The following is a 22,538-nucleotide window of genomic DNA, read 5'->3' on the forward strand; positions in this document are numbered from 1 at the left end:
TGCTTTGCACCCCGGTTATATTCTCTGTGAAGCTCTCTTATTGGAAAAGTTTCGGCAAACATTGAAAATGTTTCTAGATTATTTCTTTAAACATTGGGCTACACAATTGAGTCTAAAGGGGGTCTCATGAGTCTGACAGTTCTTGAGAACTGCTTTTCTTGTGTTCTGCTCTCTCTCCTTCCTCTGCTCTCACTGTATGATTGGTGTGAAGGAGAGATGAAGACCGTTGTCGGTCTGGACGAGCCCGGCAGCATGTACGTCCGTCTGGTACGTGCCGTCATGTAGGATGGGGGTCTTCGGGGCTGTTTATTGAACCTGAGTGGAAGAAAAAAGATACCAGTTAAACCACAAATTTGTTGCGCTTTGTTGATTGTATCCGAATACTGTAGATGTTTACTGTGTCACGGGCCAGACCTTTTAGGGAACGATTCTTTCCCAGAGAAATAGCACAGGACTGCACTTCCACATATAACCAGACACGAACCTCCCCAACCGATGAAGAGAGCGGCACCGAGCTCAAACCTGAGAAAAAGTTGCTTATGTTAAAGTACCATTTCATACCGATTTCATTTTTAACATTTCATTTTTTAATCAGTCAAACAGATGAGAATCAATTGATAAAGAAATGTAATTTAAGTCATTTTAATGAAATGCATTATGAAATGGAATTAATGTCGAATTACGTTTCTATTTCATTGAACATAAGTCTATCACTGGCTGTCACTCAACAGCAATCTATTTTGCAATTAAGGGTGTTTACACAACAACAGGGCATTAAAAACAGGCCATTCCCATTCAGACTGATCTGCGAAAAATTGTCTAAAACACTGTATTATGCTGCCAGGCCAGTAGATGGCGATATCACTTTGTAAAGAATCACTACCCGTCTATAGGCCGAACAAGTAATATGCATGTGCATGACGTCAGCGTTTTCACAAATTTGCGTTTTTGTAGGTTACATGAAAATGATAACGGTATAGTTTTATAGTCGGTTATAGTCAAACCCGTTTTCAAAAGTTTGAGTTTGTAGTCCCTCAATATGCCATGTTGTGTAAATAGACGGCCAAAATGCATAAAAAGCTTAAACCTTTTTTTGCTGAAACCGGTATTGTGTAAACTGAGGGTGATAAAAACAGCAATTTTTTTTTTGTACAGATGACAACGTTATCACAACGATCCCCGTTCACACGGATCTGCAAAAACGACTATTAACGCTGTATTATGCTGCCAGACATGTGATTGGCTAGGTCACTTTGTAGAAAGACTATGCACGTGCGCACTCAAGATTAATCTATAGACTATAGAAATCATAAATGACATAATTTATAATTTTCTGTCTGATTTTCATTCTAAGGATGTTAATCTTGATAATACTGTATTATTATTTTATTTTCTGGGTAAATTTTATCTTCACAAGGTCAGAAACATTTGCTGTAATCCCAATTTTAGAATATTCTCTCCTCATATAAGTTTTTTTTTAACTTCCTTTGAGAAAACACAAAGGTGTCAAAAACATGTATCATCCTTAAGTCTGTTGTAAGGAACCTTTAACTTTTCATGATGACAAAATTTGTGTTGATTTGTGTATTTCTTATAACCACTTGTAATGATGATTTTTTTTGTAGTTTACACAGAGATGATAACGGTTTAGGGCCAGATTTACTAACAGTTTGCGTCAGTGTAAACCCTCTTTTGGCGTTAAAAAACTATATATATATATATATATATATATATATATATATATATATATATATACAGCGGGTACAGAAAGTATTCAGACCCCCTTACATTTTTCACTCTTATATTTTTCTACATTTGCTAAAATCATTTTAAGTAAAAAAAAATTCCCAGTAATGTACACGCAGCACCCCATATTGACAAAAAAAACACATAATTGTTGACATTTTTGCAGATTTATTAAAAAAAGAAAACCTGAAATATTACATGGTCCTAAGTATTCAGACCCTTTGCTGTGACACTCATATATTTAACTCAGGTGCTGTCCATTTCTTCTGATCATCCTTGAGATGGTTCTAAACCTTCACCTGAGTCCAGCTGTGTTTGATTATACTGATTGGACTTGATTAGGAAAGCCGCACACCTGTCTATAGAAGACCTTACAGCTCACAGTGCATGTGACAGCCAATGAGAATCATGAGGTCAAAGGAACTGCCTGAGGAGCTCAGAGAAGGCACAGATGGCAAGGCACAGATTTGTCAAAGGTTACAAAAACATTTCTGCTGAACTTAAGGTTCCTAAGAGCACAGTGGCCTCCACAATTCTTAAATAGAACCTTAAATAGAAGAACCCTTCCTAGAGCTGGCCGTCTGGCCAAACTGAGCTATTGAGGGAGAAGAGCCTTGGTGAGAGGTAAAGAAGAACCCAAAGATCACTGTGGCTGAGCTCCAGAGATGCAGTTGGGAGATGGGAGAATGTTGTAGAAAGTTAACCATCTCTGCAGCCTTTCACTAGTCACGGCTTTATTGCAGAGAGGCCCAACGCAGCCTCTCCTCAGTGCAAGGCACATGAAATTTTGCTATAAAAAAAACCTGAAGGACTCCAAGATGGTGAGAAATAAGATTCTCTGGTCTGATGAGACCAAGATAGAACTTTTTGGCCTAAATTCTAAGTGGAATGTGTGGAGAAAAATATCACCTGTCCAAGGCCCCGATCACACAGAACGCGTTTTTCAGGTTCGAAAGCGCGAGGCGCAGTGCACTGTCTTTTTTGGTTTGCGTTTTTTCATTCAGAAAAGAGCAGTGTGCTGCATTTTTTTTTTAATGTTTCTAGGCAACCTCAAAACCTCAGACTGGGCCGAAGGTTCACCTTCCAACAAGACAATGACCCTAAGCACAGCTAAAATAACGAAGGAGTGGCTTCACAACAACTCCATGACCCTGACCCAGAGCCCTGACTCAACCCCAATTGAGCATCTCTGGAGAGAGCTGAAGATGGCTGTCCAACAACGTTTACCATCCAACCTGACAGAACTGGAGAGGATCTGCAAAGAGGAATGGCAGAGGATCCCCAAATCCAGGTGTGAAAAACTTGTTGCATCTTTCCCAAAAAGACTTATCATGGCTGTATTAGATCAAAAGGGTGCTTCTAAATACTGAGCAAAGGGTCTGAATACTTAGGACCATGAGATATTTTAGTTTTTCTCTTTTAATAAATCTGCAAAATGTTAATTCTGTTTTTCTGTCACAAAATGTAAAAATGTGTGTATATATATATATATCATATTCTTATTGCATATGCATTTGTAGGAGTTTCCCTTTCAAACGCAAAATTTATGGGAGAAGAGTATTTAAATGAATCACGCGAGGTGGTTTACTAAGGATTGCGTTAGTCAATTTATTGGTGTTTGTGCCATTATTTACCGCCTAAAAAAGCACATCTTAAAAAGATTGCATGGGTCACTATGGAAATAATCTGGCTGTGTCTGTATCAAGCGGGAACCTCCCTCAGTTTCTGTTGAAGCCAATACGGAGGTGATTTAAATTACAATTCATCGACTGGCCACTAGAGACGGCTCCAGAAGGGAACAGAATCTCATTGAGCCCCATGTTAAGATGCCCAACGTTACAGCAGAACAAAAAAAAACATGTTTACTGCCTGGTAAAAATCGTGGTTTTGGTCTATATGGCTAATTTTGCTCTTCATGACAACTGTGACGGAGTGAATTGTCTGAGGAGTGGCGTACTGTAATCTGGTGATTGTCTGCGTTGGGTGACGTCTGGCAGTGCAGTGTGAAGTGCCTATAGAAGTAAAAAGTTATCTTTATCTGTTCTTTCTGTTTAGTAAATATGGCCCCACAGTTTTAAAAAACTTGCACTTTAAAACCTGTTTTCAAAAATGTGAGTTTGCAGGCCCCCAAAATACCATTGTTGTGTAAATGAACGCATAAGAGGCTTTCCGTTTTTAATTGAAAGTGGTGTCATGTAAACGGCGAGATTTTGTGTTCTGTCTGCAATATTTTGGTTCTTTTTGGGTCTTTAAAGTTAAATTACTCTCTTAGAATCTTACACTGCACCGACTGATGGCTAACAGGCACTTCATCGGGTTTTGTTGGATAAGTGTGTATACTCTTATGTCAGTGTCTATGAGCTTGTTTTCACAAGTTTAATCAGTGTTCGTTGGGTTGAGGAGTGGCGTACTGTAATCTGGTGATTGTGATAAAAAAATGTCTTTTTTCTTTCTATCTATCCATCATATTTTTGGATGGGAGATACATTTATTTTGTGCTAAGTGTTAATTTACATCAATCACTAAAATATCTTCTAAAAAAAATACTAAACACTTTCAAAGTTATACAAACAGTATGACCAACACAAATGCTATAATTACGTACTTTATTTCTAAATAATATGGATCCACAAAATCCGAACGCACTTTATCTCCCCACCAGGAGTAGACTATCATACCACAGAACCCTGCAAAACAGACACACTAATACATCAGTTCATGAATCAATGTGGTTTATGTAGAAACGATTATGAAGGAATGTTCATACCAGATGCCATGTATGTCAATGCCGCTGCGAATGTAACTCTGGCGTTGGCGAGCTCAGAGCCTCCGATTTTGGTACATTTCATCCCAATGAGGGCAAGCACAGCCCCCCAGAAACCAAAGATCACAGAGACCACAGCCAGAGCCCTGCACACATGGAGGAAAACTAACAACCACACAAAGACATGCTATTAATTTCACCAAACACATGAACAGCCTCTCCTCTTAATTGAGAAACGTCATAATATTATATACATCACCAAGGCTGCATTTACTTGATCAAAAATACAGTAAAATCATGAAATATAATTACATTTCGAATTTGATATCTTCCAGCATCATTTCTTCAGTCTTCAATGTCCCATGATCTTTCAGAAATCATTCGAATATGCTGGTTTGCTTCTCAAGAAACATTTTTTTTTTCAGGATTATTTGATGAATAGAAAGTTCAAAAAGAAAATGTATTTTAAATGGAATCTTTTGTAGCATTATAAACGTCTTTACTGTCAATTTTGATCAATTTAACGCATCCTTGCTGAATAAAAATAAATAATAATAAACGTCTCTGACTGAAAACGGTATGGTATACAATGTTGCAAAAGCTTTCTATTTCAGAAATTCTGTTCTTTTGAACTTTCTATTCATCAAAGAATCCTAAAATGCTTTACACACCCGTTTTCAACATTGATAATAATTATAAACATAATTGAACAGCAAATAAGCATATGGATGATTTCTGAATATTCAGAATGATTTTTGAAGGATCATGTGACCATAAAGACTGGAGTAATGATGATGAAAATTCATTTTTGCATCACCAAAATAAATTACATTTTAAAATATATTCAAATAGAAAACAGTTATATAATCACAATATTACAGTTTTGTGTTTTTTTGTATGCAGCCTTGGTGAGCATAAGAGACTTCTTCTAAAAACATTGTAAATGTTACAGGTCAAAAACTGTATATATATATATAATTACCACCAGATGATGCCACAGTTTGAAGAGTGGTTCTTTAACATTACAATAAGGTTTCATTAGTTAACATTAACTAACAATAATCTTAACATTTACTAATACTTTTTTAAGATCAAAAGTTGTATTTGTTAACATTAGTTAATGCAATGTGAACTAACATGAACATTTTTATTAAGCACCATTAACAAAGGTTATTAAACACTGTAAAATATATATATAGTTGAGGCATCCTTATTGTAAAGTGTTAGCAGTGATTCCTCACCTGGCAGGTCCATCATAGAGGGGTAGTATTTACAGTCAGATACTCCTGTGGTGTCTGAGACACAGTCCATCCAGAGGTTGGAGTAGTAGTTACCGGTGGTCAGAACCACGGAGCTGACCTCCGAGAAGACCCAGTACTCAGTGGCCAGAGTGGAACAGATCAACATCCAGCCGCATAAACAGGACAAAAAACAGCCAATCTCCACATGCATCACCACTGTTCGCTGCCTCATGCTGTCAGCGGCTTCATATGACGGATGAATGAAAGAAAAGTTAAAAGATCGATGGAAAGAGAGTTCCTGAACTGCTGAGAAGTTTTAAGTCAACATGGAATAAAATTACATGGTGGTGTCCTTCAAGGACTGTTTCCTCCCGTCTTTGTATCTGAACCCAGTGACTCCACAAGGCTTTTTTGTGCCATATTACAGCTTAAAACTGGTAAAACTACATGGTTTTACCTCATAAGCAATTTCTCATTCCATGAGCTCTGTCAAATCTCTGAATCTGACAACCAGGGTCACAAGCCCGTGAAAGGACATTACTTGTCCTCCTTTCCCAGGACATCATTTGTTATAAAGGAACCAGCCAAAAGGGCATTTAGTAAATGATGGATTAAAATGAGACGATGTGTGGAAAAGATGGGAAGTTTTCATCTGTTATATCGTCTTTCCAGACAGAAATCTGAAGTCTGATAGTTTATAAATGTAAAAGAATGAAAGTTTCCTTCATGTCCACAGTAAAAACAGGATACTAGTGCAGGACCTGTGTGTTGTATTGAAAGGACATCGGCCAGGTATTCAATATAATATCATGTGTTCTTAAATCAGATACATGTGTACCTTATATAATCAGATATGTATCTCATATAACATATACAGTAAGGTGTAAGTTATACGTTATGACTGGTGTGAAGCTGCACGTACAGTGAAAGTGATACTGTTGTGTTTATGTCTAAATAACATTCAGCAGTGTCAGAAATACTCAATATCGAAACAAAGCAAGTGATAGTGAAACTATTATATTGTATTAATATTTTTCATTTTAAGAACAGTTGTAGTTTATTTCCGGTTAGTAATCTTACTGCTTCAGTGTAAATTGTTTTAATTTGTTGCCTAAGCAATGTTGCTAATTTTCAGTTATTTAAATCCTCTAATATTTATATTTTATTTCAGCTCTATTTACACTTACAAAAATGTTTTTAATAGTTGTATTTTTTAATAATGACTCATAGATCTCACATTGCATTCCACTGGAGAAGAGGAGAAATAGATAATAAAAAAACGTGTTTTGATTTTTAAAAAAATGATATCTTTTATTGTCTTCTTGCATTGTTTTTTTACATCAGTTCCATGAAACAACATGAAGTAGTGAAGAAAAATAGTTTTAACAAAGCACTAACTCTTTTTCCACATTTCACATTTCATTTTAATTCATGGGTAATATGCTTTCTATAAATGAAATAATGAACCACCAATAAATACTTGTTTGCATTTTTTCATTTTTGCACAAAAAGATTTCAGGCAGTATGTAATTGAACAATTTTTAGTTAATGTTACAAACATGCATGCATTTAAATCCATAATATGGAGAATTCTTTGAGATTTGTATTCCCATTGTGTTCATAGGGGTGCACTTGTTATGAGCTAATAAAGGAAACATTATCTAGATAACTACGTTTGAACATGGCGGTTCCCTTTTAAAGTGGAACTATGGGATGCTACGCAAAACTTCTTGCTGGGTTGGCTCTCCTTTCGAGTGATGAGAGGTCAGGTCAGGTCAGGTCCAGTGGCTGCTGAGGCCAGCGGAGGAATTTGAGAAAGGGGCTCAATAAGCGTTTTCTGATCGTCCTTCTACCATGAGTTTTCTGTTTCTTCCGGATCTTCACACTGAGGTGGAGAGATCCTGGAAGAAGCCATATAGCTCACATTTTTTTATTCGCACATTGGAATCATCTCAATGTGGAGGGCTTATGCAGGCAAGAATGAAGATGCCCCCTGCAGAAGAGATGCTAGCTATCTTTTTCTTTGAAGTATCTGGTCTTGCCATTTAAGGCGTTGCAGACCACCTCATGGATGATTGGCAAGGCGTAAGCGGCAGTGGTCAAGCTGATCTGCTGAGAGATTTGGATCAGGGCCAGGGATTGGCTCTCCATGGTACCAAACAGACGGCCGCAGATATCGTTCGTTCGATGGCGGCTATGGTAGTTATGGAGAGGCATCTGTGGTTGAACCTCTAGACTATGATTAAAGAATGTTTGTCCAGTATATCTGAGGGTACCAGTCTGTATTAAAATAATGTGTTGTGTTGTTGTGTTGTGTTGTGCATTGTTGTAATAATTACCATTTCACATCAGTCCCCTTCAGCATAATATCTGAGAGGTTGTTACGAGGTTGGACAGGCTGATAGAATTTAAGGGACCATGTTATACTGTCCCTACATTATCAGATGTGTACCCTTTGGCTGAGCTGTGCTGTGAGTGTGATCTCCATCCCCCATGCGCGAGTTGAAAACATGTGGAAATGGCTCCCTCTGCTGGCTGTAGTCTTTAGCCTCTGGCCAATAATTCCTCCGATGGCGCATATTGACGATATTTGCGTCATGGGAGGAATTTTTCCAGAAATAAAATGCATAAATCTCTTGTCTCAGGGGGATATGAGGGGGGGGGAGCACAATCATTCGAATATACTCCAGGGTTTCTACTGATACAAAGCCATATGCTAATCGCTAAAGTAACCCTTTAATTGTAGTTTTTAAAGCTGCACTATGTAACTTTTCCGTCCGCTAGAGGTCTATTCAAAACAAAGGTGTAATTTAATGACGGCAAGTTTGAGAAATCTTGGGAAATCTTGGGAAATGTGGTCAGCACATCAAAGCCGCTGGAAAATAATCGGGATAGGACTCATGGCAGAAATCATGTTGATGGATACGCTTATTAACGTTACTGTAGTATGAAGCAGAGCAGGACGAGTGTTGAGCTGAGCAAGGCCGCTGGAGCGATTGAAGCGCAAAACACGGCTTGCGAGCAGCGGGACATTTATTATGACGGGACACAGTCGCAGGCGCCATTTCCGCTTTCCCGGTCATGAGTATGAGGTAACGCAGCTCTGTTTATCATATTAGATACATTTAAGTGCATTTAAAATGATGTTACGATGTCAGGCTGCTGTGACACTTTTTGCAAACTGCAGTAAGAGTAAAGCGTTTCTGCCAAATTAACCTGGAAACTGAGGGTAACGCAGATATGACGCAATTGACAGGCAACTCCCTCAGACGTCCCGGCTCCTTGGTTAAAATAGCAATTTTCTCACAATTTACAAATAGATGGAAACATTTGGGATATTGTAAGAACAAACTGAACAAAATATATAACACTGGCCTAGTGGTTTTTGGATATTTTACTGCAAAAATACTACATAGTGCACCTTTAAGTAGGGCTAAACGGTCCCTTCAAGTCAAGAGCTCCTGGGGTTAAGGCAGGGTAAATTTAATTATGTCAGGCAGTCTGCAAGCATCTTTCCATTTCATTTGCCTCCCTCCCCAACAATGTTTGCGTTGGCAAGTAGGGATATGCACTCCCCTTAGGATGGCTTGCTTTCTGTGCCTCGCCTACTATTGTGTGGTATTTAAATTCGCTACCTATAGCAGGTCTTGAAAGTGCCTTTCCTCCATTATGAGCTTGGTAAAGGAGAATTAAGGTTGCATATGCATCCATCCCATTCTCTTCTTTGCCCCTCTCCCCAATCATAATTGAGTAGGGATGTGTGCTCCCCCTGGGATGGGTGATTACAGAGTAGAGATGGACTGCATCCTAGAAAATCAAGTAGCGTTTCACTCCTCGTCAGAGGCCTTTCTCAGTATTTCAGTCCGATAGAACTGAATAGGTTTTCAGGACCTGAAAGGCCCTTTGGTAGACTATTCCCTAAAAGGCTGCTCCCTCTGCTTTGGGCTCTAGGCTGAGGCCTGTCCCACAGAGTTGTGCCCTAGTATTTGTGCACTCTGGCTTTAGGGAATGGTGCAACTAAAGCCCTATTCACACAGGATTAGTATTATAGGGACCTCTTTTATTTAGAAATGACTCCCCGACATCTGAATTTTGCGTGGCATTTTCGCATGGGATAAGCAAAGATACTGTGATTTTACTCAAATTTACTGACTTATCTCCTGGATATGATGTAAAGACTTTTTTTAATTAAATAGCTGTATGAAATCATAAACAGTCATATGTATCGATATTTTTTGATTGTTTTATAGTATTTTTTTCCCGTTTCCCGTAAGAGAACAGACACTACAATTAAAAACTGAACTGAGCTCAGACCAGCGGCAGGAGTCAGATTTCATTTATCGCGAGTGAGAAGCTGACGATATACAGCGGAAGATTCGGTTTCAAAGCTAAATGTAAAAGTGCCCATTTAAGCGAGGTTGTCATTGCTGTTCTGTTGTTGTTTTTCATTAAGAATAGTATTGATTTTAATATTAAACACACAATTCAAGTAATTTGCTCCCAAATTGGTACTCATTCTAGTGAATGTATAATCCGTGCGGCTGCACTGGAATTCATAACGGTGCGCATTATGAATGCAGCCTCCATTCTTCGTGAAAGATAAAATAGAAATGCACACAGGAAACAAAAACTTTGCAAAAATTATATACGATTCGCCTAATCCTGGCCAAATCAGAGAGTTGTTGATTCGCACGGGACTACTATTATCACAGGACCACGGTGTTCGGCAAAATATGGTAGGTCATTTGCGGGGGAATTTTTACTTTACAAATGACATACATAGCCAATTCGCATGGGATTAAGATCACAGACATTCTCTGCAATTATTACAAATCACCAGCAGTCCTCAGATAATACTAATCCTGTGTGAACAGGGCTTAAGTCGCACAGGATGACTAGGCCATTTAGTGCTATACACTGTAAAAAAAATGTTGGTTTAACTAAAACAGTAAGTAGCCTGGTTGCCTTAAAATTTTGAGTTTGTTGAAAATTTGAGTTCATACAATGAAGGAAATTGGTTTAATAAATAGAAACTCACAATATTATTGTATATGAACCACATAAACAATGTGATAAATCATGAAAATAGCACCATTTGGCATGGTTTACTGCGTCATCTCAAATAAAACACACACAATTACCCAATATGCTTACAAAATCTGTTAATAATATTTGAATAAAGGTTGTTGATTCTCAAAAATATTTTTTGTAGTAACTCATTTTTTTGTTTCAATGAACTCAAAATTTTAAGGCAACCAGGTAACTTATTTTTTAAATAATGTTTTACAGTGTACCTACTCTGCTTGTGCATATTGACAGCTCAGTGAGGCAGGCATTCCTTCAACATGGCTCGGTTGGTATTGGTTCCCCACAGCATCAATACCAAGAAGTAGCATTGAAGTTCCACTTTAAAAGGTAGGAGACATGTGTGTCACCTTCAGACAAATTAAATGATGGTATGTAATTTAGGCACTTTTTTATACACACAGACCATGTGAGATGTCACAGAGTGCCGTTTGCTAATTAATATCGGCTTGACACCATTCACGCTGATGCCGTTCCCCTTAGCATCTACACCAAGATGCAGAATCTCCTTCTCCTTCTAAGGGAACCAGGTTGTGGAAACATGTTTTAACTGGTTAGAAGTTTCCCCCACAAGTTCATACTGAATATAAAATAATCAGATATAGTAAAAAAGTATGCGTATTTGGTGTGCTGTCAGATGAGATGGCACCGAGTTTGGTATTTTGGCCCAAACCCAGAGAACTCCCCCGGTATCCCTGGCTCTTTTAGGAACCAACCAAGAGTGAGGAGTCAGAGTGGCTGAAAATTGTTGAGGAATATATGTGAGTCAGCTATGTATTTACAGACCTCTTGTGCTGACTGAATGAATCATTTGAATGTGTTCCTCCCGAACGTTGTTAATAAAACATTTTCCTGAACCAGTGTTCTTTCAGATCCAATAATCCAAGCTCAATGTTTCAGAGGTAAGAGTTCTTGATGAAGAGATGTGTGGTGGCTCCAGGTCGAGAGGACACTTTGTTGCTTTTTAAATGCGATCCGCTGATCATTGGGGCCCGTGAGGAGATCACTGATCGCGACACTTCTGATCTGACAGAGCCTCTTGATTTATCAGAGTGTTGCGATCTTGAGGGGCGTCCAGTTCTGGAGGTGTTCTTTGATGGAACATTTGACGTAGGTGATGTTTCAGACTTGGAGGAGAGCTCAGATATCGCTGATATGTTGGATTTTGTGGAGAGTTCAGATATGATGGAAATATTGGCGTGAGAGGAACTCAAGGCTTTGCTCTCCACAGCAAGAACGCTCAGAGCTGGTGCACTAAGAACAAACATTTTATGAGGTATATGTTAAAGGAACAGTTCACCCTAAAATCTTAATGTCATCTTCACATAGCTCTTTAAAGCTACACTGTGTGATATTTTCCCCCATCTAGCGGTGAAAAGGTATATGACCATTCAGTGAATATTAGTTTCTGTTCCTCTCAATTCCGATTTCGTTTTAACTCCTACGGTGGCTGATTTAGTCCAAGATTAACATGGCTTCCAGTTCGACCTCGTCCATTGAGTGTTAAAACGCAAAAGGCGAAGCTTGAATTTATGGGTATGTCCCTCTTTGGCTAATGTACTTTCAAGATGGAGGAGCAACATGGCGACCAGCATTCGAACCCCTCACCCGTATGTATTTTCAATGGCATATTATAAACTTACGAAAATACTTTATTACTTGAAAGAAGTAAATATTCCTTACTGAGCACATATATTTTTGAAAGAACTAAGTGTTTTCAGCTAAGAATAAACTAAAAAAGTTACACAGTGTAGCTTTAAAGTAATAAATATGACTTTTCACAAATAAATCACAATTGCATTATAAAGTATTCTAAATGTATGGAAACACTTAAGCATTGTTTGAGGGTCTTTTGTGAGAAGTTTGTGTGCAATTATGAATGAATGAGACACACTTTTAAAGTAATTATATATTTTTGTAAAAACAAAAAAGCAGGTCATTATAAACAGAAAGTTTGCCCTGAGTTTGGAAATGTTGCAAGTATGTGAATCGATAGCATAAATGATGGCGTAAGGCACAATTTTTTTAATTTAAAGGTCCTATGGCATGACATTTTTATTTTATGAGGTTTTTCCACATTAATATGTGTTCCCCTAGCCTGAATATTGTCCCCAAGAAGCTAGAAATTTGGATCTGTTTAAACTGAGTTCTGGCTGTCTTTCTCTGCCTTTGAGATAATAGGCTTGTTCGAGATCCATTGGCGCTGCGCAGACTGATCAGCATATGACATCAAAGTACAGTGAGAACGATTGTAGAGCAAACTACTCCTTGCGCTTTTGAATCTCTCTCATGGTACTTTGATGTCATACGCCGATCGGTCTGCGCAGCGCCAATGGATCTCGAACAAGCCTAATGAGAGCTCAGATGAACTGATCTTGAATTCTCCTGTTATGACGTCATACCAGGAAAGGTTTCCGCCCTTTCCTCTGCTTTGCCCGCCCAGAGAATTAGTAGAGAATGGATTCAGTTTATCAGTCTCGATGTCAGCACAGGCTTTACCATATGGATTCAACAGCACCGCCACAAACAGTGAGTAACAGTGTTTATTAATGCCTGATCTAGGATCAGTGATGTGTAGATAATCATTAAAGTTCACACAGACTTTCTTTCTAAATTGTTTTATACTGTCAGTCCTGCCGCTGACCGTCTTGATGCGTCAGTAAATCAAGCCTGTGACTAAAACCATCAACTTCACGTCGTTTCTGTTAGTAGCATGAAACAAATCTGTTATTTAAATGATTAAACTACAGAGAGCGATCAAATAACACTCGTTATAAAGTCCAGATCTGTCAATCACGTATATCTGCAGTGCAGTCCACACTTGTTCAAACTGAATGACGTTGTTAAACTGCTCAGCAGAAGCTCTTACTGTATTCATGTCGATGTCGTGTTTGCTGTTAGCTGTGGTGAAAGCATTTTGTGAGAGAAATAAGGTTGCAAAGTTCACTCGTGTTAATTCAGAGCTCTCAGATACAAACAAAATAAATTCTTGCATGCACAGCGCTCACAACAACTCGGTACAATAACACTTTCTCAGTAATATTTCCCCATCTCCATGTCTCTCTGGACTGGCAGTGAATGAGTGCTCGTCTAAACCACGCCCCTTTCTCACGTAATCTCATTTCAAATGCAGATGTCAGCCAATCACAACAGTGGGTGCTTTCACTGCTGTCTCACAGCAGACACGCCCCTTGAAACTGAGCATTCCAGCCAGAGGGCTAATACCAGTAGAAAAAATGCCTTTTATTTTTAAATGATGACATGTTTGCTGTAAAAACCATACTAACTATTGTTTTGCCTTACTCCATTATGGCTTGGTAAAGGAGAATTGAGGTTGCATATGCAAGTACACCTCAGGAAACATTATAAAATAATAAAACAATCCATGCCATGGAACCTTTAAATACAAAAGAGATTGAGATATGAGAGCACATTTCGGTCGATTCATCACGTTAATGTATCGTGTGGCTTCAGAATTCTTGGAATATAATGCACATGTTATGGACTACATTTACTATACTTTTATGGAGTAACACTCTACAATAAAGGTACATGAATAATCATGTACAAATACCTGAATTAGTACTTCCTTCAGCATTATTAGTGAATATATAAATGAAGAGCTATCCTTAACAATGACTGGAGTCATAAGGATTCATGTATGAACAACAGCAGCCTTAAAGGGATAGTTCACCTAAAATTTAAAATGCTGTAATCATGTGGTTTCAGACCTGTATGAGTTTCTTTCTTTGGCTGAACACAAAAGAAGATATTTTGAGTAATGTTAGTAACCGGACAGTTGACGGTAGCCATTGACATCCATAGTATTTTTTTTTTCTACTATGGAAGTCAATGGCGACACAAACTGAATACTAGTTGTACTTAATAAATTCATGATAAATCATCTTTTTTTTTATTTTTTATTCTGAATTTGAACACTCACCTGCTGTTTGTCTGAGACCAGATCTTGCAGACTGAAACTAGGAAGAAAATCCCTCCAGTGATCTGAAAAGCACATCCTGACCATCCAAGGAACAAAGGAGTTCCCAAGTCAAATCTGAAATATTAACACATTTAAATATAATATATTAATTAAACAAATGAAATATACTACACATATAGTCCATTAAATATTGAAAACAATTATTCTGATTGATTGTGAACACAAGGTTAGATAGAACAGGATCGGGTCCTTCATACTTACTCCAATCCATCAAATCTAGAGTTGAAATTCTGTGCAGAAACATGCTGAGCGTAAACTGCATAACCAGAGGCAGCCAGCATACCTAAGAGAACAGACTCAGTTAACCGCATGTAAACATCATTTATGATGGTTCTGCTGTGTTTTACAAAGAACTATACCGCTTGTTACATGACAGATGGCTCCTGTGAACACGGATCGGTTCTTCTCTTTGTGTTTTCCTCCGATGTAAGTGCATTCCATCCCTACAAGACTCAGGATAAAGCCCAGCATTCCGACAGCCATCCCAGACATCAGCAGAGCCCTGACGATCTGAAGGTAACCTGAACATTCAAGAGCCAAAGAATTTTATTCTTAAAAGTTTCTTATTATAATACTATCTGCTGATCTATCTATCTATCTATCTATCTATCTATCTATCTATCTATCTATCTATCTATCTATCTATCTATCTATCTATCTATCTATCTATCCATCCATCCATCCATCCATCCATCCATCCATCCATCCATCCATCCATCCATCCATCCATCCATCCATCCATCCATATCTGTCTCTATCTATCTATCTATCTATCTATCTATCTATCTATCTATCTATCTATCTATCTATCTATCTATCTATCTATCTATCCATCCATCCATCCATCCATCCATCCATCCATCCATCCATCCATCCATCCATCCATACATCCATCCATCCATCCATCCATATCTGTCTCTATCTATCTATCTATCTATCTATCTATCTATCTATCTATCTATCTATCTATCTATCTATCTATCTATCTATCTATCTATCTATCTATCTATCTATCTATCTATCTATCTATCTATCTATCTATCTATCCATATTTGTCTATCCATCCATCCATCCATCTGTCCATAACTTTCCGTCCATCCATACTTAAATCAAACTACTTACATCAAAAAATATATATACCGGTATGCACCTCATTTTAAGTGGGGCCTATTAAACCATCATTCTATATATATTTTTAAACCTTTTAAATATGAAGGAAGTGCAACTTTTTTTTATCTGATACAATTATTTGGCAAAAAAGGCAAACTAAAACTACAGGTTTTATTTTACTATGCAAAATAAATGCATAAAACACAGAAAGCAAAAGGCATATTGACTATACAACATAATGAATTATTAGCGTACTATTTACTTGGTTATCTCGTTTTCCCACGGTTTTCCCACGTTCATAATTTATATGTAGGCTGCGACAGCCTCGCCAAAAATGAAGTCCAAATACAACTACAACATACTCTTACAAAATCACAATAACCTTAGCCTAAAAAATCTCCATGGGCCTGACATCACTTTTGGCTAGATGTTTTGGGTGTAAACTGTTTAATTGAATCGCACATGCAGATACCTTCCACGGACCACAGCACAGGGAAGTCGTAGCAGTTGGATGTAGAAGTGGAGTCCGTGAAGCAGGCCCTCCACAGACTGGACCAGTACCAGCCCACTGATATGATGGAGCTCCCACCTTGCCCTCCGATAGAGGAGATCTTCCAGCCTTCCATGGCCATGGAGCAAGAAACAAAAATCCAGCCCAGTACCGCTAACAGAAAGCCCCAGATCTGCATAGCACGAATCTTCATTGTTGCTCTGGTTCTCTCTAAGTTTATACGCTGATCTCACAAGTTGCAGCCTTTCTTTGTTCTCAAAACGTTATCACTTCCAGCAAGTCTTTGCCTGTTGTTTGCAGTATCATGTCAGTTTGGGATCCATTAAAATGTTTCCTCATAAGGATCTCTAGCCTACTGCTCTAGCAGGTCAGTAAACCCACTTTTGTTTTGTGCTGATGTGAATGTTTGACTCTCTGTGTTCCCAGGGATTTGTTTGTAAGTTTATGGAGGACAGAGAGAATGCTTACCTCGGGTTTCAGCTCATATTTCATAAAATTTCACACTACAGACCAGTTATCTAGTTTAAAACTCCTTATTCATCATTATCTTCATTTATTTTTAACAAACACAGCACAGGGCCAATAATATACAAAATAATATACTTATATAATATAATAATATACTCTGTTGAAACTTGTATTTATATATATATATATGTAAATACAAATACTGTAATGATGAAGCTGCAGTTTAGTACATTTAAAAATAACTTTAAATGTAATATTGAACAACACATTTTATATATATATATATATATATCCGATGCAATGTGACACCAGGCGTGACGCAAGTTGTTTTTGCTAGTTTCAGTTATTTTCATGTCCAACACCATGTTGTTTAAATAGCGAATGCACTCGTGCCCATCTGTTCCCCCATGGGCGTGCTGGTCTGAAAACAAGATGTGTTCAGCCACACTGTTGGTGTGTTGCTATTTTGAGGCAACTATAAATGACTGAGGTGGGTGGACAGCATGCGTATATTCTGCTTATTACACACACAGGGATACGCAGCAGCACAAACATTTTTAACTATTAAAAATAAAAGGATTCCTGTGAGCGTTCAGTCTCTCTGGTCGCAAATTCTGCCATGTAAACCCGAATCCACCATGGTGTAAGCACAACTGGCTTTTAAAAGGAATGGGAGATGAAACTCTGATTGATTTATTGCACGTTACTCCCAAAACACACCCATGACTCATTAAGAGAATAGATTCAACCCTTTTGAACCATGGGCCAGGCGCGCCAACCATTTTTCATGTCGTTAAACTGGCAAAAATGTATTCGGACATGCCCACAGTGCACCTGCGCTCAGATCGTTAAAATAGGCCCCAAGTCATAAAAGTGTATTTCTTTAAGTATAACTTTTATTTCATTAATAGGTTTTCTCTGTAAGTACAGTTTTTAAAAAAATATACGTATATTTATATAAGTATATAAGAAATATAAAAATTATATAAGATTTGAAGTACTCTGTGAGTGCACTTTCAATAAAATTTGGTCTATAGGTGCAGTTCAGGGGTATTTTCAAAAGGGCCTTTATATTTCCAGAAAATAGCTCCAGGGCTCATATCATTATTAATTTCATAAAAGTGTGTGTGTGTGTGTGTGTGTGTGTGTGTGTGTGTGTGTGTGTGTGTGTGTGTGTGTGTGTGTGTGTGTGTGTGTGTGTGTGTGTGTGTGTGTTCAATAGACTTAATTAACATAGTGTTATCAGGTGTGTGTGTGTTGTAATATACTGTCCCAGATTCTGGCGTTTGATGTTGCGCTTTGAACTTTGATCAGGTTGAGAGAGGACTTGCTTGTTCCATCTCTTGGAGAATGTAAATGAGACCTTCTGAGAATATAAAGATCAGTGCTTTCTTCATAGTTTTAACTAATGAAGCCAAGACTGGGATGTTGAATTACACCTCTGTTTGCTGGAAGAGCCTCAGTCATTATCTGAATGACTCTTTCGAAACAGCTCGCCTCCTGCTAAGATACATTATCTTCTGAGGAAGGGCCAGTGTAGATGATAAAACAAGACCATGATGCCCTCTGGTGGCCAAATTTGCACTCAATCACTTCTGATGAAGGTCTTTGGTCTGCACAAGTTGTTTATTAGTGGTGTTTGCTAAATTTGATATGTAAAGAATTCTGTAAGCCTAGGGATTCAGATTTGGTGCATAGCTTGTCCTTCACTATTTGTGGTACTGTGATAATGTTTTAAGAATGTTCAAAATGTTTTTTTCTTTGGCAAAATGATTATTATAATTTGTTTTAAATGTTAATGGAATGGTACTTTTTAATGTATAAATATATGTATGTGGTAAAATGGTATTTCCTTAATAAATTTGGGAGATTTATCCAAAAATCAGTTCATCAGATTATATGCTTTTACACCTGCCTCATTTAGTTGAATCGTACTACAGTTCGTTTCCCTCTTTGGTGCGGTTCGTTTGGTCAGGTGTGAAAGCAGCAATCGCACTCGGGTGCACACCAAAAACGGACCAAACAAGTGTACCGAAACCTCCTTGAAGAGCTGGTCTCGGTATGTTTTCAAACGAACTCTGGAGCGGTTCATTTGTGGTGAGAACGTGATCCTACCTTGAACAGAACCAACTGCAAAAGTACTGATCATTTTTGGACTAAACCAGCTGCCATAGTCAGCTGCGCTGACATTATGTGCATGACATTAAAGGGTTAGTTCACCCGAAATAAAAATGGTATCATTAATGACTCACCCTAATGTCGTTCCTCACCCGGCCGTAAGACCTCCGTTCATCTTCAGAACACAGTTTAAGATATTTTATATTTAGTCCGAGAGCGTATGCAAGTGTATACACACTATACTGTCCATGTCCAGAAAGGGAATAAAAGCATCATCAAGTAGTCCATATGTGACATCAGTGGGTTAATTAGAATCTCTTGAAGCATCGATAATACATTTTGGTCCAAAAGCAATTTTGAGCAAGAGAGTGGCTTTTGCAGGTTATCCATGGTGTTTTGCTATTTGTACAAATAGTTTTGAGAAATGCACTTACTGTTGTGCAAATTGTTCGAGAAATGTACCAAAGTGACTGTAATGACATAAATTTTGTTTTTGGGTGAACTAACCCTTTAACTTAACTGAGAGATTGTTGGCAATACCAATAGCATTTTAAACATTCACCGTATCCGGTCAGCTAAACTCCGAACACATCTTCCCTTTTTAAGAATGACTTCAGTGCCGTTCTTTGTTCTTTTCTCAGAGAAAAGCTTAACTCCAAGTCTTCCAGAGTCGCGGTCAAAGCTGATTCGAAAGACCGCCGTTCACCAGTTTCTGTGTTTACTAGAAGCACCGCAACTCAGCCGTAGTCATTATGGCCCCGCCCACCGACTCTATACACGATGTGATTGGCCCGGCAAGAGTTTGGCGTTTACAGCAAGGGGGTAATATAGCGCTCGGAAAGCGTTCCACCCATAGGGGCGGCCATTGCTAACCAATCACCTGCTGTTAGCATCCCATTGACTCCCATTCATTTTTGAGTCACTTTGACAGTGAATAACTTTACATCTGAGGCGTTTAAAGACTCCATTTGTCCATTGTTTATTTCTTAAGAAACACGACAATGCATAAAAGGCTCCATTACCTTGTATCTTACCGCCCCGCAGAAGCTGTTTTTGCAAAAATAAGCTAACTATTGCGTCATAACCAACGCGACTCTGGCACAGTTGAGAAATTACCGTATAGAGGAGACGAGGAGACGCTCGCAGGCAATCTTTTACTGTGAGACAGTCGGGGGGGACGTGGAGACTCAAAGTCTGATAAAGTCAAGGGAGAAGAATGGGGAGAAGCCGATAGTGAGCCAAAAGCAATGGGAGAAAATATTTAAACAACGGGATTCACATTTCACTTTCCACAACTACTAGAAGACCTACAGATGTCAGACAGGAGGCTCACGTCACATCTACGTCGTCAAGCTCAGTCTGAGCCTGCGCAGTACACTCAGCCATCAGGAAGTGAGTGCTCCTTTACTGACCTCACTTTCTGCCGTTGAAGTCAATGGGATAGCTCTGTCCATTTCTTTTACTTTACAGCTCAGAAAGGTATTGAGAGACGACACTTGCGGGCAGATTAGATTTGCTGCTGCTAGGGTGCGTCTAGATTTCTAGGCTACTGGTTCAGATCAAAGCAATCACCAGTGTTGCATGTTTATGTTAAATTGTCACACGACCAGAGCTGTTTACTTCCTGTTTGCGTCCAGAGAAGAGGATGGCAGCAAGAAAGCTCCCAAAGAAAAGGATAGTAAAGTATGTTAACATAAGGATGGAACATAGATTTTTGGTACACATCATGTTTAAGGTGTCTAGTATTGATATATGCATTTGCAATTACTCAACTTTGTTTAGTGTGGCCATAGAACTCACAAACATGTCAACGGCAACAATAGTGACCGGTGGGATAACCCATTGTATCTACATGCTAATACACCTAGGCTAACTGTTCTACCTTACTTTCTGCTACTATCTAACTTTCTACCTAATTTTACACAGACACACAAACACACACACACACACACACACACACACACACACACACACACACACACACACACACACACACACACACACACACACACACACACAGACCCAAGGAAGACTAGCTAACTTGCTGCTACCAAGGGCCTCTAAGCACCCGAGGGTCCAGACAGAAGCCCCAAGGGCCTCTAAGCACCCAACAAGGGTCCATCCAGAAGCCCCAAGAGCCTCTAAGCACCCGAGGGTCCATCCAGAAGCTCCAAGGGCCTATAAACGCCCGAAAGTCCAGACAGAAGACCCAAGGGCCTTTAAGCACCTGATGGTCCAGCAAGAAGACCCAAGGGCCTCTAAACGCCCGAGGGTCCAGACAGAAGCCCCAAGGGCCTCTAAGCACCCAACAAGGGTCCATCCAGAAGCCCCAAGAGCCTCTAAGCACCCAAGTGTCCATCTAGAAGCCCCAAGGGCCTATAAACGCCCGAAAGTCCGGACAGAAGACCCAAGGGCCTCTAAGCACCCGACGAGGGTACATCCAGAAGCCCCAAGGGCCTCTAAGCACCCGACGAGGGTACATCCAGAAACCCCAAGGGCCTCTAAGCACCCGTTGGTCCAGCCAGAAGACCCAAGGGCCTCTAAACGCCCGAGGGTCCCGACAGAAGCCCCAAGGGCCTCTAAGCACCCAAAGAGGGTCCAACCAGAAGCCCCAAGGGCCTCTAAGCACCCGAGGGTCCATCCAGAAGCCCCAAGGGCCTATAAACGCCCGATAGTCCAGACAAAAGACCCAAGGGCCTCTAAGCACCTGATGGTCCAACCAGAAGACCCAAGGGCCTATAAACGCCAGAGGGTCCAGACAGAAGCCCCAAGGGCGTCTAAGCAGCTGACGAGGGTACGTCCAGAAGCCCCAAGGGCCTCTAAACGCCCGATGGTCCAGACAGAAGACCCTAGGGCCTCTAAGCACCCGAAGGTCCAGCCAGAAGACCCAAGGGCCTCTAAACGCCCGAGGGTCCAGACAGAAGCCCCAAGGGCCTCTAAGCACCCAACGAGGGTCGGTCCAGAAGCCCCAAGGGCCTCTAAGCACCCGAGAGTCCATCCAGAAGCCCCAAGGGCCTATAAACGCCCGATAGTCCAGACAGAAGGCCCAAGGGCCTCTAAGCACCCGATGGTCCAGCCAGAAGACCCAAGGGCCTCTAAACGCCCGAGGGCCCAGACAAGCCCCAAGGGCCTCTAAACGCCCGAAAGAAAGCGCCCAGAAGAACCAAGGGCAAAACTGCAAGTGGTCAAAAATAAAGATGGAGTATTTAAGCGATCCAATAGTATAAGGCTTATATGTAAAATATTCACACTACAATGAGAGAGCATTTAGAGGCAATGCGGGAATTTTTAAAAGTGATAATAACTAGCCTTTGATATAAGGATTTTATACACTCTTACAAACACACACACACACACACACGCACACAAACACACTCACACACACACACACACACTCACAAACACACTCACACTCACAAACACACTGCACAGGTTAAATAGACCTATATTCAATCAATAGACCTATATTCAATCAATAGACCTATATTCAAT

At 39.5% G+C, this 22,538-nt stretch overlaps 2 protein-coding genes across 2 annotated transcripts; both read right to left on the reverse strand.

The window, feature by feature from the left end:
- Positions 1–40: 40 nt before the first annotated feature.
- LOC137093934 (claudin-10-like) lies at positions 41–6,022 on the reverse strand. Its single transcript, XM_067458991.1, has 5 exons — positions 5,752–6,022; positions 4,514–4,675; positions 4,352–4,433; positions 415–522; positions 41–315 (listed from the first exon to the last, which is right to left on the reverse strand). The coding sequence occupies exons 1-5, from the start codon at positions 5,981–5,983 to the stop codon at positions 99–101; spliced, it is 801 nt and encodes a 266-aa protein (XP_067315092.1). The 5' UTR covers positions 5,984–6,022; the 3' UTR covers positions 41–98.
- Positions 6,023–11,732: 5,710 nt separating this feature from the next.
- cldn10e (claudin 10e) lies at positions 11,733–16,653 on the reverse strand. The gene is made up of 5 exons (XM_067458610.1): positions 16,422–16,653; positions 15,199–15,360; positions 15,041–15,122; positions 14,780–14,893; positions 11,733–12,075 (listed from the first exon to the last, which is right to left on the reverse strand). The coding sequence occupies exons 1-5, from the start codon at positions 16,651–16,653 to the stop codon at positions 11,733–11,735; spliced, it is 933 nt and encodes a 310-aa protein (XP_067314711.1).
- Between the last annotated feature and the right edge of the window lie 5,885 nt (positions 16,654–22,538).

Source organism: Pseudorasbora parva, chromosome 12 (genome assembly GCF_024679245.1).
Source record: "Pseudorasbora parva isolate DD20220531a chromosome 12, ASM2467924v1, whole genome shotgun sequence".
Lineage (NCBI taxonomy): Eukaryota > Metazoa > Chordata > Actinopteri > Cypriniformes > Gobionidae > Pseudorasbora > Pseudorasbora parva.

Coding starts and splice junctions, on each gene's coding strand:
- cldn10e (XM_067458610.1), bottom strand. CDS start 16,653: ATGAAGATTCGTGCTATGCAGATCTGGGGCTTTCTGTTAGCGGTACTG. Junction 15,361..16,421: donor TGTGCTGTGGTCCGTGGAAG/GTATCTGCATGT, acceptor TTGAATGTTCAG/GTTACCTTCAGATCGTCAGG. Junction 15,123..15,198: donor CATCTGTCATGTAACAAGCG/GTATAGTTCTTT, acceptor CTGTTCTCTTAG/GTATGCTGGCTGCCTCTGGT.
- LOC137093934 (XM_067458991.1), bottom strand. CDS start 5,983: ATGAGGCAGCGAACAGTGGTGATGCATGTGGAGATTGGCTGTTTTTTG. Junction 4,676..5,751: donor CTCTATGATGGACCTGCCAG/GTGAGGAATCAC, acceptor TGTGGTTGTTAG/TTTTCCTCCATGTGTGCAGG. Junction 523..4,351: donor CCATATTATTTAGAAATAAA/GTACGTAATTAT, acceptor ACTTTTTCTCAG/GTTTGAGCTCGGTGCCGCTC.